Genomic DNA, 18,209 nt, shown 5'->3' with positions numbered 1-18,209 from the left:
TTGGGATGTCCAATGAACTGAAAGCAGCAAAACTAAGGGTTCCTACTATAGAAGCTTGCAAAATCATATCCCTTCTCAACCCTGCAAAATTGTCTAAAATATTGGTATCCAACATTTGCAGGTTAAGAATTGGACACTGCTGCGCTGAAAGTCACTTGTTCAAAATTAATGTTGTTCAGACTCCGTGGTGTGAGTGTGGCCAAGACTCTACATTCATACACTGATGGGCTCGATCGTGCTCTGTCTTTCTCGGTATTCCTAGTTTTCTGCATCTATCAATATTCGCATCGTAGATCCTTTTAGCCATTCTTTCGCTGCCATTCGCTCTACATGTCCAAACCATCGCTGTGGATAATGGCACAATATCTCCTACCATATAGTTACTTCAGTTTGGCGTAGGATATACCCGTCTTTTGAACTGACGGCTGTAGCAGGCGTCGAGTACTGATTATTTATTACCTTTGATAGACCAGCGTAAAAAGCATCACGGATGGGGGACATCTGCATCAATTTAGTAATACTCACCATTATCACTTTTTGCTCGGGCGTAATCCAATAAATATGTACGAGAGATGTATGAAAAAAAGATAAGCACTATACTTTTTTTTATTATAAAGTATATATAAATTATTTTATAAGAAATGAAGGTCTTAACATTACGTAAAATACTAGACATCGCATGTTGGTGCCGCCAAATTGCTATAAGTATTATTTGGTCGTAGGTATACAGTATCAAGACAAATACTTAGAATACTAAAATTAATCTCTAGGCGTGGAGACAATATGACCCGACAGTACGTAGTGTAGATTGTATAAAAAACAGCAGTTTTGTATGTGTTTGCAGAGGTTATTATTTCATAAAATACAAATTCGCTGTACATGTAATGTTCGTGGGCCCGTTCGGGCGCACGTTTGAGCATTCGACAACAGACCAACTCTTGCGAGAAATTTCAGCTTACTGCAAATGGTTTTGTTTAAAAATGGGAGTAGTCTTACTTAGTGCAATGTCGTACCGGGACAGTTACAAACAGTGTTACACGGGATTCTGCTATTACACGGTGAAAAATAAAGACGGGATTTTCGCAAATCAAAACGAGTTATTTGAAACTTGGGAAATGAAACAATCACAGAAATCAACGTACGGCGGTACTTCAACTGGGGGATTTGTTGCCTCGAGAGTGATCAATTCTAGTGTCGTCTGCGGTGAGGACGACGAGAAGCTCACGCGCACCTCGGGTGAGAGTGATGCTATACGGCGCTCATTTTGAAGAGACCACCAATTCGGACAGCGTTTATCCTCCAGTCAATAACCGGGGACATGGACTCGGCGGGAAGATCTAGCTATGGATGTTCAAGTCGCCTCTCACGGAACTAGGCCCGGAAAACAGGAATTCGTCGCGTCACATCTAAACAGCGTGCGATGGTTTGTAAATTAGCTGATCTCCATTATAAAAAAATAATAAAAAAACTTGTTTCGATTTATTTGTCGGTGTCCCGTGGATTGGTTTTTAGGGGCTGAAACTGGTGTTTTCGTATTTCTTGCAGTGTATCCATCGTGTAAGAACAGAGTTGGGTGTGTTAAGTGTTGGAGGCGAGCTACTGGCGATCAGTGGCACGCAGCTTCTCCTCCACGGCATCCTGGGACGCCTCCGATAGGTCGGTGGCTTGGATGTACTTCTGTACGCCGACCAGGGACTTCTTGAGCGCGTCGAACGAGCTGGAGTACAACATCTTCTTCTTGACCTTGGCAGTGTCGGGGCACCAGGACATGAGGAACAGTTTCTGCTTCTTGGAACTCTCCGACGTGCCCTGGCATTGGTGCATGTACTCGAAGTCAAATAATCCGTATCTGGAAACAAACGTTTGCCTCGTTATTGCGAGAATTAAGGGACAATGAAGGATTTCCACAAGTATGGAACGAGAAGTGAACGGGATTGTTTCGCTAAGGTGAGGCCGACTGGAACTCAAAAAACCTAATAGTTTGTAATTAGCCCTGAAGAAGGCGTGTTTTTTTTGTCAAAACTATTTAGTTATTAAATTATTAAAAAAATAAAGCAGCACATAAAAAATAAACAGTTATTATATCGAGCCATAATCGTCAGAACAATGCAAGCTTCATTTTTGACCAATTGCGTTTTTTTAAGGAAAAGTGTCCCTTATTGCCCCCTGCACAAGTGTTAAAATCATCATAGCACTATAAAATTCACCTGCCATATTTAAGGATATTTATTAAAAGAAAACAACGGCCATTATAACAAAACAGAAATACAATATTTACAAATAAACCAAAATTATAGGCCAATTATAGTTTTCTATGTATTACTCCGCATCATTCCACTCTTAAAAAAAATAAAAAAATGTTGCCATGTTATTTTGAAACCTAACCGACGACAATGTAGGCAGCTACGCTAGCTCGCACCACTGTCAGAGTTACAGGCAAAGCAGCGTTACCGCCATTATCATACGAGCGGAAGGTATTTAAACAATTTGGCTGTTATTTCAGTATTGGCAGTAACCAACTATTACAAGTCCCATTTACCGAATTATTAAAAAAATATATATATGGAACAAAAATGAAAAAAACCTCCCGCACAATTTACTGTTTGTCGCTTAAGTTGTTCTGCCGATTATGGCTTGATATTTTAACATATTGACAGATATTTTGTTAACTGAATAATACAAATTAAACTTTTATTTTATTGGTTGGTTGGAAGAAATTGCCGTTTGGCAATAAGCCTACCAACATACAATGAGGAACTTCAGTCCTATGGGAAATTGGATACAAAAATGTTTTCTTGCGCGCGGTAAAATTTGGAGCATTAAATTGTACGGCAAAGTTTCCTAAAAATGTACAAAAAAATAATAAAAAATGAACTACTTAGAACGAAGTCACTGGTTCATATGAATCAAACAATGATAGGGGAGCTATGGAAGATTATTGGTTTGCTCGTCTTCAATGGACCAATGGCCAGAACTGATTGAGAATAAGGGGAAGAGAACCTCTGACGGCACACGCGGAGTTGTTTCAGAAATACAAAACTTTAAAAAATCATAGCCCTGATAATACGATATATAAAAATTGTTTGTTTTTTTTTCATTAGCTTGATAAGCTATTAACAGATTCTTAAAAAAAAAACCACTGAACAAAAAGTTAAATATTTAAAAATAAGTTTACAAACTAAATTAAATAAATACAAATATATTATATGTATATACAAGAGTTGTCTGAAATGTTTCCGAACTCAACATGAAGATGGCAGCACTTGTCGAGGAAAATTGGGGAATGTGTTTGCGCATGAGCTGAAAGGTCCCCATACGAATTTCGGCTGTTTTGGACGCGCGGTTATTATTTGACAGTCATTTGAGTGAGTATCAATAAGTGTTTTGTAAAAATGGAAAAAATTTAGTATCGAGCTGTTATTGAATATTTATTTTTGAAAGGCAATACGCCTTACGCAAATAAAAGATGAGTTGGACACTGTGTACTCTGCTCCATCGTATACCACAGTAAAATTTTGGGCAGCTGAATTTAAACGTGGACGTGGACAATGACCGTTTGGGGCGGCCAAAATCTGCAACCACTGAAAATAACATCATCCAAGTTCACCAAATGGTGCTGGACAGTCGTCGGATTAAGGTTAGAAAGAGAGCAGAGACTATGAACATGTCCAGAGAACGAGTTTGTTTCATTATTATAACATATTAATAACATATCTATAACTTCCTTTAAAAGTGAAATTTCCAAAAATAATTAAAGTTATGATGTTGCGCCTTGAATCAGCAGCCTATATTATGCAGGTTATGTGCAGTTCTGTATGTAGGCACATTATAAATGTACACTGTACGGTCAACTATAGTTGCATTATATATTATAATGTGCAACTGTGTGACCAATATTCAAAAGTAGATATATTTTGAATAATATGTATTACATTTACATTTCTAGTAATATTATAAGTTTTGTATGATAAGTTATTTTATGTAATGTATAATATTTATGTGACAACATTTACAATAACAATATTATGTGGAAGCCTCTAATTGGACTTAATGATATGTATTTATAGTATAATTGTATCTTATGAATGTCTGTTGGCTTTAAAATGAAATAAAATAATAAAAAAATAAATTAAAACAAGATTTAGGCATCAGAAAGCTGACCGCGCGCTGGGTGCCGCGTTTGCTCACTCAGGACCAAAAACGCGTCCGAATGGACATTTGTACCGCTCTGTTGGAGCAAAAAATCTGACTTTTGGCGCCGATTCATTACGGTAGGTGAAACTTGGATTCACCGAGCTACTCCAAAAACAAAAATCGGACTGCGAAGGGGGTATCGGCCCCAAAAAAAGCGCAACCGTTCCATCGGCTGAAAAACTGATGGCGACTGTTTTCTGGGATAGTCATGGCGTTATCTTCGTTGAATACCTAAAAAGGGGAAAACTATTACGGGAGCATACTACGCATCATAAATTGATAAGTTGAAGACAGAAATCACGGAAAAGCGCCCACATTTGAAAAAGAAAAAAAAATTGTTTCACCAAGACAATGCCCCTCCTCACACCTCAGCGGTTGCCATGGCGAAATTCCACAAATTACGGTTGGAACTGCTTACTCACCAGACCTACTTTTTTGGTTCCCTAAGGTAAAAGTTGCGCCCAGAGAACAGAGATTCTCACCTAATGACGAGGTGATCACCTTCGCAAACGACTATTTTACAAGGAAAGACGCTAACTACGATTCGGATGGGTCGAAGAGATGGGAGCATCGCTGGGAGAAGCGTATAGGCGTAAAAGGGGACTTGCTGTCCGAGGTTACCTGCATTCTCCGGTGCCGCCCTTCTGGAGGTCCTCGAGGAACTGGTCGTACTCGGCGTTGCGCTCGCCGACGACCTCCACGTCGATCTGCTTCTCGTCGCGGATGTAGAACACGACGTAGCGGTGCTTCTTGTCCTTCTTGATCTCCTCGTACGTTGTCTTGCAGATGTCCGACACTGTCACGCCAGACGCCTAAAACCGCAATTTGTCATTATTATAATTTATTTGTTTACCATATGGCACAAGTGCCTATTATTTATTTTATTTTAACACTTTATATATACATATATATATATATCCATATAAGGGCGGGCATATTGCCTTAGAGCAATTTATTCCTGCCTATCCAAACCGTTCCGATTGAGAAAATTACAAGTACATGGACATATTCTAAGGAATTTTATAACATTATACAAAATTAAAAACAATAATTAGCACTTTACTAATAAGAGAGGTGAAGAGATGGGAAGGAAAGAAGGAGGAGAAAGGAACAACTTAAACATTAATATAGTGACATTTCAATCTTCAATTCAATTATGGTCAGCGCGTTTGCCTACCATGCAAGAGGTCTCGGTTTCGATTCCCGACATGGTTGATACGAAATATTTATTTAAAAGGGTGTTTTTACACTATAATATTTTCATATTCCCTGGGCTGGTACCTGAAGCGTAAGACTTACCTTAAGTCTTACCTTCATGTAACAAAAATTATCAAGATACGCTGCAATTGGTGTACCAATATAATGTCCTATGCACCATTAGATGCGGAAAGGGAATGATGATGATTTCCATCTTGATTTAAATGTAAATAAAGAAGGCGTGGGGTCTCTAACATTAGTGGGTAGATTATTCCATAAACGAGCAGATACTATTGCAAAAGAGGAGGCAAGAAAATTAGAGCCGTTAAAGGGTATTAAAAGGGTTCTCTGGTTACTAGAACGAAGAGATAGTATATGTTGTAATTGAGGTTGGAAGAGCTCTCTCAGATAAACAGGCGAAGTGGAATTATTTAAAATATTGCGAAGTGATGTTTGTGAATGTTTCTTCTTTTTATTTATTTATACTCTTACATTGTTTGTATTCTTTTTTTTTATACAGAATAATGTTCCCTCACTGCGGTGTCCAGTGACGAGGGAAACATTTTACAAAAAGTATAATGAAACATGGCTTACATTAGTTATTTAACAAATTTAACATAGTAATAAAATAAAATAAAAACGTAATTAATCTAATTATCATTAACATAATAAGCAATATAAATTAAAATAATCATAAACAACATAACGGATTTATATATAGACCTGTAGACCAAATTTCATAAACAGAACACAAATTTTTACCTATTTGGCTTGATCCACTCATCGATCCGTGCGCAACCCACCTCCACTATCCATTTCTTAACAGCAATTTTATATATAGAGTACTTATAATTATCCTTATGGATAATGGAAGAAGATTGTGCACTTTAACCGGTGGGCCAATCCTTTGACCGAAGGTTGTATTGATTTTTAATTGTTTTCGCAGCATCAGGGTGGAGAGTATCTAGTAACTCTTGTATTTGTGTAATGAGTTATGATAGGTAGATAATGATGTCTGTGTGCGCACAGTAACAGAGCTTTTACAGATGTTACATTAAAACAATTTTATGTTAAAGCCTATGCCTGATACTGAGCCAGATAGTGCCTTTTACAACAATAAATGTAACAGTATAAGTAGTTTTGAAAACACGACCCCTATACGAGTAGAAAACTGGTGAGCTCGGGACATCAACTTTATTATACCACTCATATGTCTGAGATTTCAACGACTTACATATCACGGCAAAAAAATCTTGGGAACATTTCTATAAGCTGATTTCTGGAGGTATTTATAATCCAAATATTCTGAAAGAGATCAGTTCGCATGTTCCCAATAATTATCCCAGAGCAAGATCGCACGCAGTTTTACACACCCAGAAGCCGCACAAATGCAAGTCAGAATTCACCCATTAATAGGGCAATTCGCTTTATGAATACGGCTTCTGCGCATAATACGGATCTATTTTTCTGTACATATCGGCAGTTTAGCAGCTATCTGCGTTCTATTCATCAACTTCTAACTTATATTTACAGTCTGGATTACGTAATGGGTTCAACAGTCCGTAAAGTAATGCAGACTACAATTTGTCAAATAAATATGTCAAAATTACGAGTTTGTCCAAATGTTTGTAGACAAAAGACTGGATTTCACTCCCTTGGGAGTCATCTATATACACGGTGTTTCAGGGCCAGACTGCGAAACTTCAGAGGAACATTCCTCGTGGTAGGCTTTTAAAAAAATCCTAATAAAATTTTTCCAAAAAGTCGTTTTTTATTAAATTTATTTTTATATCAGCTTTTTTTGATATTTAATTTTTAAAAAAATTATTCGCTCTAAAAAAATATTTCAATGTGCCAATATGTCTTCTTGCGCATACTGATCATCGTGGTTTCGGATATGACAGGGTTTAATGAACACCCTGTATAAATAGCTCAAAAACGTCCAAAATAAATAACGTGTGTCCTTATTTACGAAAAATTATTTGTGCAACCGGCTTTTTTTTCTGTTACAGTCGGCAATAGCTGCTAGTATGGATTACTGTTTGTTTGACGTTTTGCGAATGCGAATATAGACAAATACCTATTATTTTATGAAGTGTTATAAATACATTTGAATTCTACTCCTTCTTATTAAATAATAATAAGCAGTATATTATGAGAGTGTATTCAAAATTTAATTAAAAAATAACCGATGTTCTAGGACGCTGAGTGATTTTTATAGAAGTGGTTTTTATTAATCTTTTTATTAATTTTTACCCGCTGCGCTAACGTGTTACATTGTAGCAAAACCCGTGTAAAACGTGTTAACAGGGATCGCATTTCAGAGCAAAAAAGTGAACTGTTGATAAAAAAATAACTGCACCTTCTAATTGGACAAGCACTGCCGGACAGTGTGCAATATCCGTGACAATGTATATTACACGATGCTTTTATATACTAGCTGTCTATAGACAGGAGGGAAAGCTCAACACGGCGTTGTTTCAATTATCATCATTTGAACTTCGATAATGATTTGAGATGGTTTTGTAATTGTTAATCAGCTGGGGGACGATAATCCAGATTGAATGCGCATTTTTCTGCGGTAATATCAACAATAAAAGGGTCATATAGCCAGAATATATTAGCTAATATGTACCAGGGTTGCTATTCTGAATCTTCTCTACCCCCTAGAGTAGTAGGGCGCCCCCCACACGGGAGGCGTAGAGTGACCTACGGGGGCACGCGGATGCGGTTCCTTAGTATGTGCATAAGTGCAGTGCACTGCCAAGTGAAAATTTGTGTAAATAAATTAGTAATTTTATTGATAGTAAAAATATGTTATAAGTAGGTAGAAAGAAATGGGGATTCGTTGCAATATTATACTCGTAAACATCGTAATATTCAATACTAGCGCCAAAAGATCTGGAGAAATCCACTCTAGCGGACGATTTTATCATCTTGTCTACGCATGCGCAATCTTCTCTTTTACCCTGAATTTGTAAGAAATATATCATATCTCCTAAAATCGTCATTTGAGCGAGACAGACAATGCTTCATACCGATAAATTGTGCGTTAGAGGGATAGGATAATATACATATTCCGGGCATTGCCAACGCATGCGAAGATTTGAAGTTCGTTTGTAATGTCACTTTGAACATGCGTAATGACATGGTAATGACATGATATTAGTACGAATTTAGTAGATTTAGTTATCTATAACGTGCGTATAATGTTAGGCGAATTTAGCGTTTCTGGTTCCGATGCGCGGGCTATCACGTCAGAACTGTCATATTGTTATGATATTATTGAACTTATTATACAAGTTGACAAAATGTAAAGAAATGCTCTGCCAATATTTTCGGCTTGTTGGGGAATAAAGACACTACACGTTGAAAATGATCTCCGCAGTGCACCGACTGCTATGAAGCCAAGGATTCACCCATCTATTGTATATATAAAAGGCAATGTTCGTATGTGTGTCCTCGACAGACTAAATTACTTGAGTATTTTACGTGCGGTTTTCAGCACAATGATGAGCTTTGCCATGGGCATATTTATATCTAATCTTCAATCTGTTAAGTAGAAAAAAAGTTAGGAGCGTAAATGTTTTATTCATCATTCACCAGGGTTGCATTCGAGGAGAATAAATATAAAAAAATGAAAGGATGTTTTTTTGTGTGTAAAAAAAGTTTGTTTTTAAAAGTTTACAAACAACATTCGCTTTTTATGGATCCCAATCAGATTCTTTCTAGTTCCTACAAATTCGGCCGAAACTATAACAGAAGCCGAAAGTCAAAGTAGTCCCTGGTCAAAAAATGTTGGAAGCCATTGGCATACGGAGTGCACAATGATAGTCTAACGTGATATTTATTTTTAACCTTTTGGAAAATTGAAAATTTCGTAGAGGAAAAAAATTGTATTGTGGAAAAATCTTGTAGTGGGAAAATCTCGAATAGTGGAAAAATTTCGTATCGTGGAAAATTTCGTATAGTGGAGATTTTTTGTACTGTGGAAAAATCTTGTAGTGTAGTGGGAAAAATCTCGTATGTTGGAAAAAATCATATTGTGGCGTATAGTGGAAAAAAAATCATATTGTGGTAAAATCTCGTATAGTAAGAAAAATTTCGAATTGTGGAAAAATCTCGTAAAGTGGGAAAAATCTCTAATAGTGGAAAAATATCGTATTATGGAAAATTTTGTAGTGGAAAAAAATTGTATTGTGGAAAAATCTTGTAGTGGGAAAATCTCGAATAGTGGAAAAATTTCGTATCGTGGAAAATTTCGTATAGTGGAGATTTTTTGTATTGTGGAAAAATCTTGTAGTGTAGTGGGAAAAATCTCGTATGTTGGAAAAAATCATATTGTGGGTAAATCTCGTATAGTGGAAAAAAAATCATATTGTGGTAAAATCTCGTATAGTAAGAAAAATTTCGAATTGTGGAAAAATCTCGTTAAGTGGGAAAAATCTCGTAAAGTGGGAAAAATCTCTAATAGTGGAAAAATATCGTATTATGGAAAATTTCGTAGTGGAAAAAAATTGTATTGTGGAAAAATCTTGTAGTGGGAAAATCTCGAATAGTGGAAAAATTTCGTATCGTGGAAAATTTCGTATAGTGGAGATTTTTTGTATTGTGGAAAAATCTTGTAGTGTAGTGGGAAAAATCTCGTATGTTGGAAAAAATCATATTGTGGGTAAATCTCGTATAGTGGAAAAAAAATCATATTGTGGTAAAATCTCGTATAGTAAGAAAAATTTCGAATTGTGGAAAAATCTCGTTAAGTGGGAAAAATCTCGTAAAGTGGGAAAAATCTCTAATAGTGGAAAAATATCGTATTATGGAAAATTTCGTAGTGGAAAAAAATTGTATTGTGGAAAAATCTTGTAGTGGGAAAATCTCGAATAGTAGAAAAAATTCGTATTACGAAAAAATCGTATTGTGGGTAAATCTCTTATAGTGGGAAAAAAATCGTATTGTGGAAAAATTTCGTATAGCGGGAAAAATCTCGTTTAATGAGAAAAATGTTGAATAGTGGAAATTTTTCGTATTATAAAAAAATTTCGCTGTGGAAAAATCTCGTATAGTGGGAAAAATCACGTATTGTGGGAAAATTTCCTACTGTAGAAAAATTTCGTCTTATGGAATGGAACACATACATTTTTTTATTTGTGTACTTACTCCCAACATATATAAATAAATAGCAAAATCAATAATAAAAAAATCATAATAGTAGTAATATAATACACATAGGTACTGTGCAGATATTGAGTCGAGAAGCATGCCACCGTCCCGGGCTATTTGGCTCCTCTACACCGGCCGGCTGCCGGCCCTCCAACATCCGCACAAATACAACAAAAATCTCGTATAGTGGGAAAAAGTCGTATTGTGAAATGAAAATTTTTACTCTAGTTAAAAAAAATAATTAAATAAAGCGAAAAGTTTCTATCGGTACAACAAAAAGCAACTACTAGTCTAATCTTACATAGTGCATATGTAATAGCAGGAGAATAAAGCGTATTGCGTGCATACATCATGTTAGATAGTTCGTGTACCTCCAGTACGCAGAGCCCTCTCTCCACGCGAAAGGGGAGCGGGCTCGAATATGTGGGTGCCACTTGCTCTACCTGCGCCGAGCCTGCCCTCGGGCCATGGGGGCCCGGGGCTACGGTCCTAGGCAGGCGGGCGTGCCAAACCATGCAAGCACAAGCTGGCGAACTGGCATACTACGGCACAAGCTACATCGTATGCCAGACTAAATGCTACAGCACAAGCTAAATTAGATGAGCCAGACTGGGCTACAGCACAAGCTTGTTTGGACGTGTCAGACCACGAAAGCATAAGCTAGTTTAGCCATGATGAGTCACGCGACAACACAAGCCGCAATGTGGAAGGACTGCGATAATGTCTTTTGACGCTGTCCGGTCGAGTTTCGATAAAAATTGGCGCCTCGGTATTCAAGAATATATTATATTTTTACCAGTTATTTTTTATCTAAACTCAACCGGACAGCGTCACAACACACTACCGCATTTCTTCCGTGCTCCTTGCACATAGACCCCACGCTAGCATAAGCTAGTTAAGCCATGATGCGGCGCGTGACAGCACAAGCTAGTTTGTGCGAGCCAGGCTATGCTACGGCGCGTGCCAGCGCAAGCTACTGATAGTGACAAGTAAGCTTGCGGTGCAAGGGGAAGAGGTTGGCAACTTCACAAGCTACTATTTCTACTTTGGACAGCACATGGTACGGATGGTTACATATTGAAACAGCTAGCGATATTGAAGTTTATAGTGAAGTACTGATGCGTAAGAAAATAGTACAGCTAATATTGATAACAGCACAACAACGTTACTGTCGGTGTTGGCGGTCTGTAGAGCATGCCACACTGTAAATAATCGGGGCTGTCAGCACGCGTAAAATCGTCAAATAGCCCGAACTGGTAAATTTTCAGTTATTTGTCGATTCGCACGAAAATAGAAACAATTTTTTTTATTGTATTTTTTTTTTTTGTTTTTTACAATAAACATAATAATAAAATAGAGTATTAAAAAAAATAAAGCATAATTACATATCAATGAAATACATACTAATAGAAAAATAGTAAACAAAAAATCCCACAAAGGCATGGCCTGTTCGTGGGTATACAAGAAAATGTTAATGAATTTTTGCTTCTATAGTAAATAATGGACAGTTATAATATTTTTGTATAACATAAGAAAGAAATAATAAAATATTTTGTAAAAGATAATATGATTTTTTTATTTTTTATACTAATTAAAAAAGGAAATAGAAAATATTAAAAAAAAACACTAAAATATTCCTTATTATTAAAGGGCAACAAAATAAATCGTAGAAAAAAATGGACAGTGGCGAATTATAAAAAAAAAATGGGAAAAAGTGGACATTTGCGGTTTTTTAAAAAAGGGTCTTCGATTGCATTTGTTTTTACGTCATAGTTGCGTAAAAATTAGAGGGTGAAAAAAATGTTGCGACGAACGGGCGATGTAACGACTTTACGAATGCTGAAGATTCACATACTGCTATCGCTAAATTGAGCGAAAAATAGCTCGCCGACACAATTTATAAATAATATTATTTCTTGATTATTACTGTATTGAAGATTGATTTGTGATAGCCATGCTTTTGGGAAGCGGGGTAGGAAATACACTATTACTATAGAGGAGGGGACTTCCAATAGTTTTGTAGCATTACTGACAGTTGGGAGAAAAAATAGTTTCTTTGTCTGAGGTTTTACACACACACACACATACATATATGTTATTACAAGTAATACGTCTACAATACTATCTAAAAAGAACAAGTAAGATTAGCGAGTTATCAATTAATTCAATGTGACTCTTAGATTATCCATTTGACTTTTTAGTGCATTAATTAGATTTCACAATGACATTAAATAAACTGTAATGACCTCAGAGTAATAATTCTCTAGAGAAGCCCTTAATCCTTTGAAGTATATTTAATTTACACTTTTTGTTGAATCTGATTTTTTTTTTTGCAAAAAGAATACAATAGGAAATATTCACACACAAAATATTCATTTGCCAACGTATTTATTTGAAATAAAAAGCATTTTATTTCTACTATTATGATTGTTTAAAAATTGACTTCGTCTGATATTTTTTAAAACATAGTCTTAGATGCAGACCGGGTTTTCGTGGACAGGTTTCGCAAAACCACACCATTTATTTTCTTCCTCCTTTTTTATTTTGGTCACTGCACACTGCACAGTATTTGAAGCCGCTATTTTCTTTCTTGGCTAAGAAGTGTGGTTTGCTATCCAAGCGTTCTTCCATGACCAGAGTGCAAGGTCTTCCTATTTTTCAAATATTGAATGACAGTTGAACAAATTTGATTTATTTTGTTCCGTAATTTCAAATGGAAATCCGTTCGTCGGATATTTTTTCTTTGTTTGTAGGTAAATATCATTTGTTTTACAACAGATGGTAGTAAAAGTATCGTTTTTTTATGAAGAAATAAGAAAGTTACCTCGTTTTTTACACGACAGTTAGCTCGGGCGGGTGACACCCGCCATAGGACTTCTAGCGTATTTTTGTTTCGGGCGGGTTAAAAAGGGTTAAGCTCTATTGCATAGAACAAACGCGTTCCAAATTTTAGTTTGGTTTTTAGTTTAACAACACTCGTGTTATGGACGGTTTCGGTTTGCGCTCGCAATTCTCACCCTAAGTACCTACGGCCAGTTGTATTCCTGTAATCTATAGCTAACTTCGTGGTCAATAATCATAGAATGGTTTTTTCCGTATTATTTTTTTTCTCGATTAGGTAATACTCTAAGTTAAAGACGCATTAATTGGAATGTACATGATTAAGCTGCATAATACATGCCCATTTATTAGACTGCAATGTGTATTTAATTGACTGCACTGCTGTGTAAATTAGACTGCATTAATTGAATGTACGTGACTAAGCTGCATAATATATTCACATTCCATGCTCATTTATTAATTGACTACACCAGTGCATCAATTAGACTACACTAGTTAATCAATTAGATTACACTAGTGCATCAATTAGACTACACCAGTGCATCAATTATACTACACTCGTGCATCAATTAGACTACACTAGTGCATCAATTAGACTACACTATAACATCAATTTGACTGTATTAATTGGATAAATTTTACTGCATTAACTAAATGTACGTGATTAGGCTGCATAATATATTCACATTACATGTGCATTTATTAATTGACTATACCAGTGCATCAGATTACATTAGTGCATCAATTATACTACACTGGTGCATCAATTAGGCTACACCAGTGCCAATGAAAAGTTACATAATACCTTTTACAGTGTTTATCCGAAAGGTTTTTACAAGTTTTCGTGACACAAGTAAGCATTTTTGTTTCGATTCTAAACGTCACGCCTAGCTGGCGGTCGAGAACGACTAAATACGCGTTGGGCACGAGTTAAGCGTCATAATTTTTTAGGGCTCAGGGCATGCCTAGGTATTAATAAGTCAATGGATGTCTCCTTTTAGCGCGGCCGCGTCCGTCCTACAAACATTTCCCATTATACGAGTAATTACATAAGTTGGTCGCTAGCATTTAATATTAGTGAAGTTGACCGCCCACATGGAAAATGGGGATATTTTCGCCCGAAAATTTGGCAGGAATCATCAGAAACCGATTCGCCCCCCGTCAAAAGGTCCGATCCGCTCCAGCCGGGAATTTACGACTGTCCCCGGTACGCTGGACTTTCTGCGCGGTGGAACCGATCTCATTCGAGTTTTTATATCTCGAATTGTGGCGATTCGTCTCCGTTCGTCGCAAGTGTTTATTCTGACAGTGCTTTAACTAATTTGGTTCATGACGGCAATATTTGGATGTTTAATATTAAAAAATGAGTATTTTGCGGATTATAAATAAACACGATAGAAAAACGGTACGAGTTTTACTATTCATATATAAAGAATTAACTCTGCGGTCAAACATTTTAATAAATGTTTGTACAAGTATAATAGAACTCCCGACTATCCGAATCACTCTCAGAATTTCAGAAAAATAAAATATTAAGACGGAAACGTACTGCGATTCGCAGAATAACGACTTGGCTGCCCGAAAACGGACGATGACAGTCAAACAGCTTACTTTGACCGAGATGTTCAGCAAGCAATGACTTTCATTTACAGTACGGTACGTACATATCTTAGATCTTCGCAAATTTGACCACATAACCCAGTATCGCACGCAACTACACTGGCTCAGTATCAGGCATAGAAGAAACATTCACATTCTATCACTTCTTCACAATATTTTAAATAATCCCACTTCGCCTGTTTATCTGAGAGAGCTCATTCATCCTCTTTCACAACACGGACTATTTCTTCGTTCTAGTAACGAGAGAACCCTTTTAATACCCCGTCATCGCTCTAATTTTCTTGCCTCCTCTTTCACAGTAGTAGCCGCTCGATTGTGGAATAATCTACCCACTAATGTTAGAGACGCCCCTTCTTTATTTACATTTAAGTCAAGATTGAAATGTCACTATCTAAATATTTAAATTGTTCCTTTATCCTTCTTCTTTCCTTCCCATCCCCTCTCCCCTCTTCATAGTATAGTGTTAATTTTTTAAATATAATTTTATTTTGTTAATCTTTGTTTTTAACTTTTGTATAAAATTGTAAGATTCAATATGTCCTTATATGAATATAAAGTGTCAAATAAAAATAAATACATACTGTACTAATGTACAGCACTTGTAACTACGCTTAAACAGGGAACAGTAAACCAAAATGACATAAACAGACTACAACGACAGCAAAATAAAATATTGAAGCTAGTGTATGATCTCCTTTACCTAACCAACAAAAGAACTCTTTAAAAAAAATATATAATCAAATATTAATTAACTTTTTCATACTAGAATCTATAAATTTTATTCATAAGTTAGCCACTGATATCATTGTAGACAAAGAACTAAAACTTGAAAAAATGTAATAAACATAGACATAATACAAGAATATCAGAACAATATCGCATACAACATTCCAAAACGAGACTGATAAATCAGGGACTGAAATTATACAATAAACTACCAGACAAAACTAAACAAAAGACTCAGACAAACTTTTCAAAAGATGTAAAAAATATTATTATCAACAACAGAGTATGAATAAAAAATATTCCGACGCGCGCCGATTATTCCGACTTTTGGCGTTCAATTGTAGGTACCGACGAAGATACTTTAAATGTTCAAGCAGATTTACTCATTTCATATCGGTTTTTCTTTATAGACAGTCGAAGATAACACTGTTAACTTCCCACTGTAATCGAGGCCCAGGAGGCATTCGCAGTATATAATAATAATAATAATGTTTGGATAATTTATATAGCGCCATTTTTGTGAAAATCACCTCAAGGGCGCTGTACAATAAATAAATATCCCAACACGTCTTGCTGCTACAGAGCGCATGGACGGTTGGGATTAACAACCGAGGCTTTGAAGTGTTTGATTCCATTTTCTACCTCGTACTTGTGCGAGTTGGCATTTTCATCAATGGCGCTAATAAAATGTAAACTAAGAAATCGCTTAAATTTGGAAAACGATTTAATACTTAATGTGGCAAAAACGGATCCACGATGGGAGAAATGAATTGAACAAACTCAAGCGCAACCTTCACATTAAAATGAACGAAGATAAGCAAGCACAGATGTAATCATTTTCTATTTAAACACATTTTTAATATTTATTTTCTTTGTAATAACATGTTTTGAACTAGCATTTTTCTGACTTGTATGATTGATTATAGGGAAATTTTGTTAAATATAATAATTTTAACTCTTATCGACTTTTTATTAAAGTCGCACAAATTATATGTTGTATAAAAAAACTGAAGTTTTCTCGAACTCTCGCGACCCCCCCCCCAGGGGGTCGCGACCCACAGGTTGAAAAACAATGTTTTAGGGCATAAGTAGTCCTATACTAATAAAACAGTAACAAAAAAGAAACTAAAACTACATTCGTCTAAGAGATCGCATTTTAACCGCGTTCACTCAGGTCGGTGTCGGGACTAAAACTCCATTGTGCACTGCCAGTTTAGCTTCGATTGACATATTTTTATTATCAATTACTGTGCTTAGTGCGCCGATCATTTTGTTGCCCGCATTCACTCTCCTTTCAACATCTTTTTCTGCTCTTCCATCTCTTGAAAACATGCTTTCCAGATACACAAATTCTTCTACTCGTTCGAGACACAACTAGCTTACCTACAACTAACCCAAGAATCAAATAATGATATGTACGTATCAAGGTGTGACAAAATGTCGAAAAATATTTTAAACCGCCCCATGCAGAGTTGAAGAAAAACCACACACGTCATTGTTCTACGATCACGACGATTTGACACGCAGAAGAAGTGGACTATAAGTCCTTAAAATATAGCTTTGATTAGGATGACAGTTGTCAGCAAAAGTGACGACATAACTTTGTAGTAACGTCTAAGGAGTGATTTATATTAACACAAGAAAAATCATTCGTATCTGGCATGTTCATTATTTTTTTAAATACAATGCTTGACAAATAAACATAATTATATAAAATCAGCTTTAAAACAAAACTAAAATAAACCTTTATATTTATTGCAACAGAGGGAAAAAAATTTAGATTTATTTATTTATGACAAAATACAAGGTTTTTAAACTTTAGACATTACATTACATATTTTATTTGTACGAAATATTCCCTATCAGCAAAAGTTCTGGTATGAGGGGATATTATAAATAATAACACAATAGTTTTAAAAAAGTCGATAAAATAATATCACATATCACTTGTCACGAGGGCTGTAAGGTTTTCTTTAGGTGTTTTTTAAGGGCGTATATGTTTTGTATATTTTTAGGTCATTAGAAAGTGAATTGTAAAAATTTATTGCTGTGTACAAAAAAACCATCGTCCCGAGACATCGCCACCGAGATAGACGGGCAGGCTATCTCCGCGGAACAATGATTACTCCCACCATCGCGCGTGGCCAACGAATCGCTCCAAAAAAAAAATTCTGCCGAAAATGGCGGCAGAAAACAATCCTGTTTATTATTTAGTTCGTCCTATAACCATTCTAATACATCTTGGTATAAAATTAATAATATTTTTCGCGAATTCGCTTGCAATAAACGCCGTCGCGTATTCATTTTCGCAGCGCTCACGCATGAACAGCGGCCGATTTTTTGTTAAATTGTTAACGAAGCTGGGACGTGGCAATATTGCAGTGGCGAAGGGTGATTTTATTTACAGCTAAGTTACAAAAAATATATAATTTATTTGTACCTCAATAGTAGGTACATAATGCAATGCAAGT

General features: G+C 36.0%; 1 protein-coding gene across 3 annotated transcripts in view; it reads right to left on the bottom strand.

The window, feature by feature from the left end:
- Positions 1-826: 826 nt before the first annotated feature.
- LOC148274959 (cofilin/actin-depolymerizing factor homolog) overlaps positions 827-18,209 on the bottom strand; it is a 31,550-nt gene continuing 14,167 nt past the window's right edge. For all 3 annotated transcript variants that reach the window (XM_088236377.1, XM_088236374.1, XM_088236376.1), the window contains exons 2-3: positions 4,816-5,006; positions 827-1,849 (exon numbers count right to left, since the gene is read on the bottom strand). In XM_088236377.1, coding sequence (XP_088092503.1) covers positions 1,597-1,849; positions 4,816-5,006 — 444 coding nt within the window. In that variant the 3' untranslated portion in view covers positions 827-1,596. The remainder of the gene's footprint in view (positions 1,850-4,815; positions 5,007-18,209) is intronic.

This window comes from Micrasema longulum, unplaced genomic scaffold, assembly GCF_059751315.1.
Source record: "Micrasema longulum isolate JH-2025_06_02 unplaced genomic scaffold, ASM5975131v1 h1tg001544l, whole genome shotgun sequence".
NCBI lineage: Eukaryota > Metazoa > Arthropoda > Insecta > Trichoptera > Brachycentridae > Micrasema > Micrasema longulum.
Note: the sequence above shows the minus strand (reverse complement) of the source record. Positions and strands in the feature narration are given on the sequence as shown.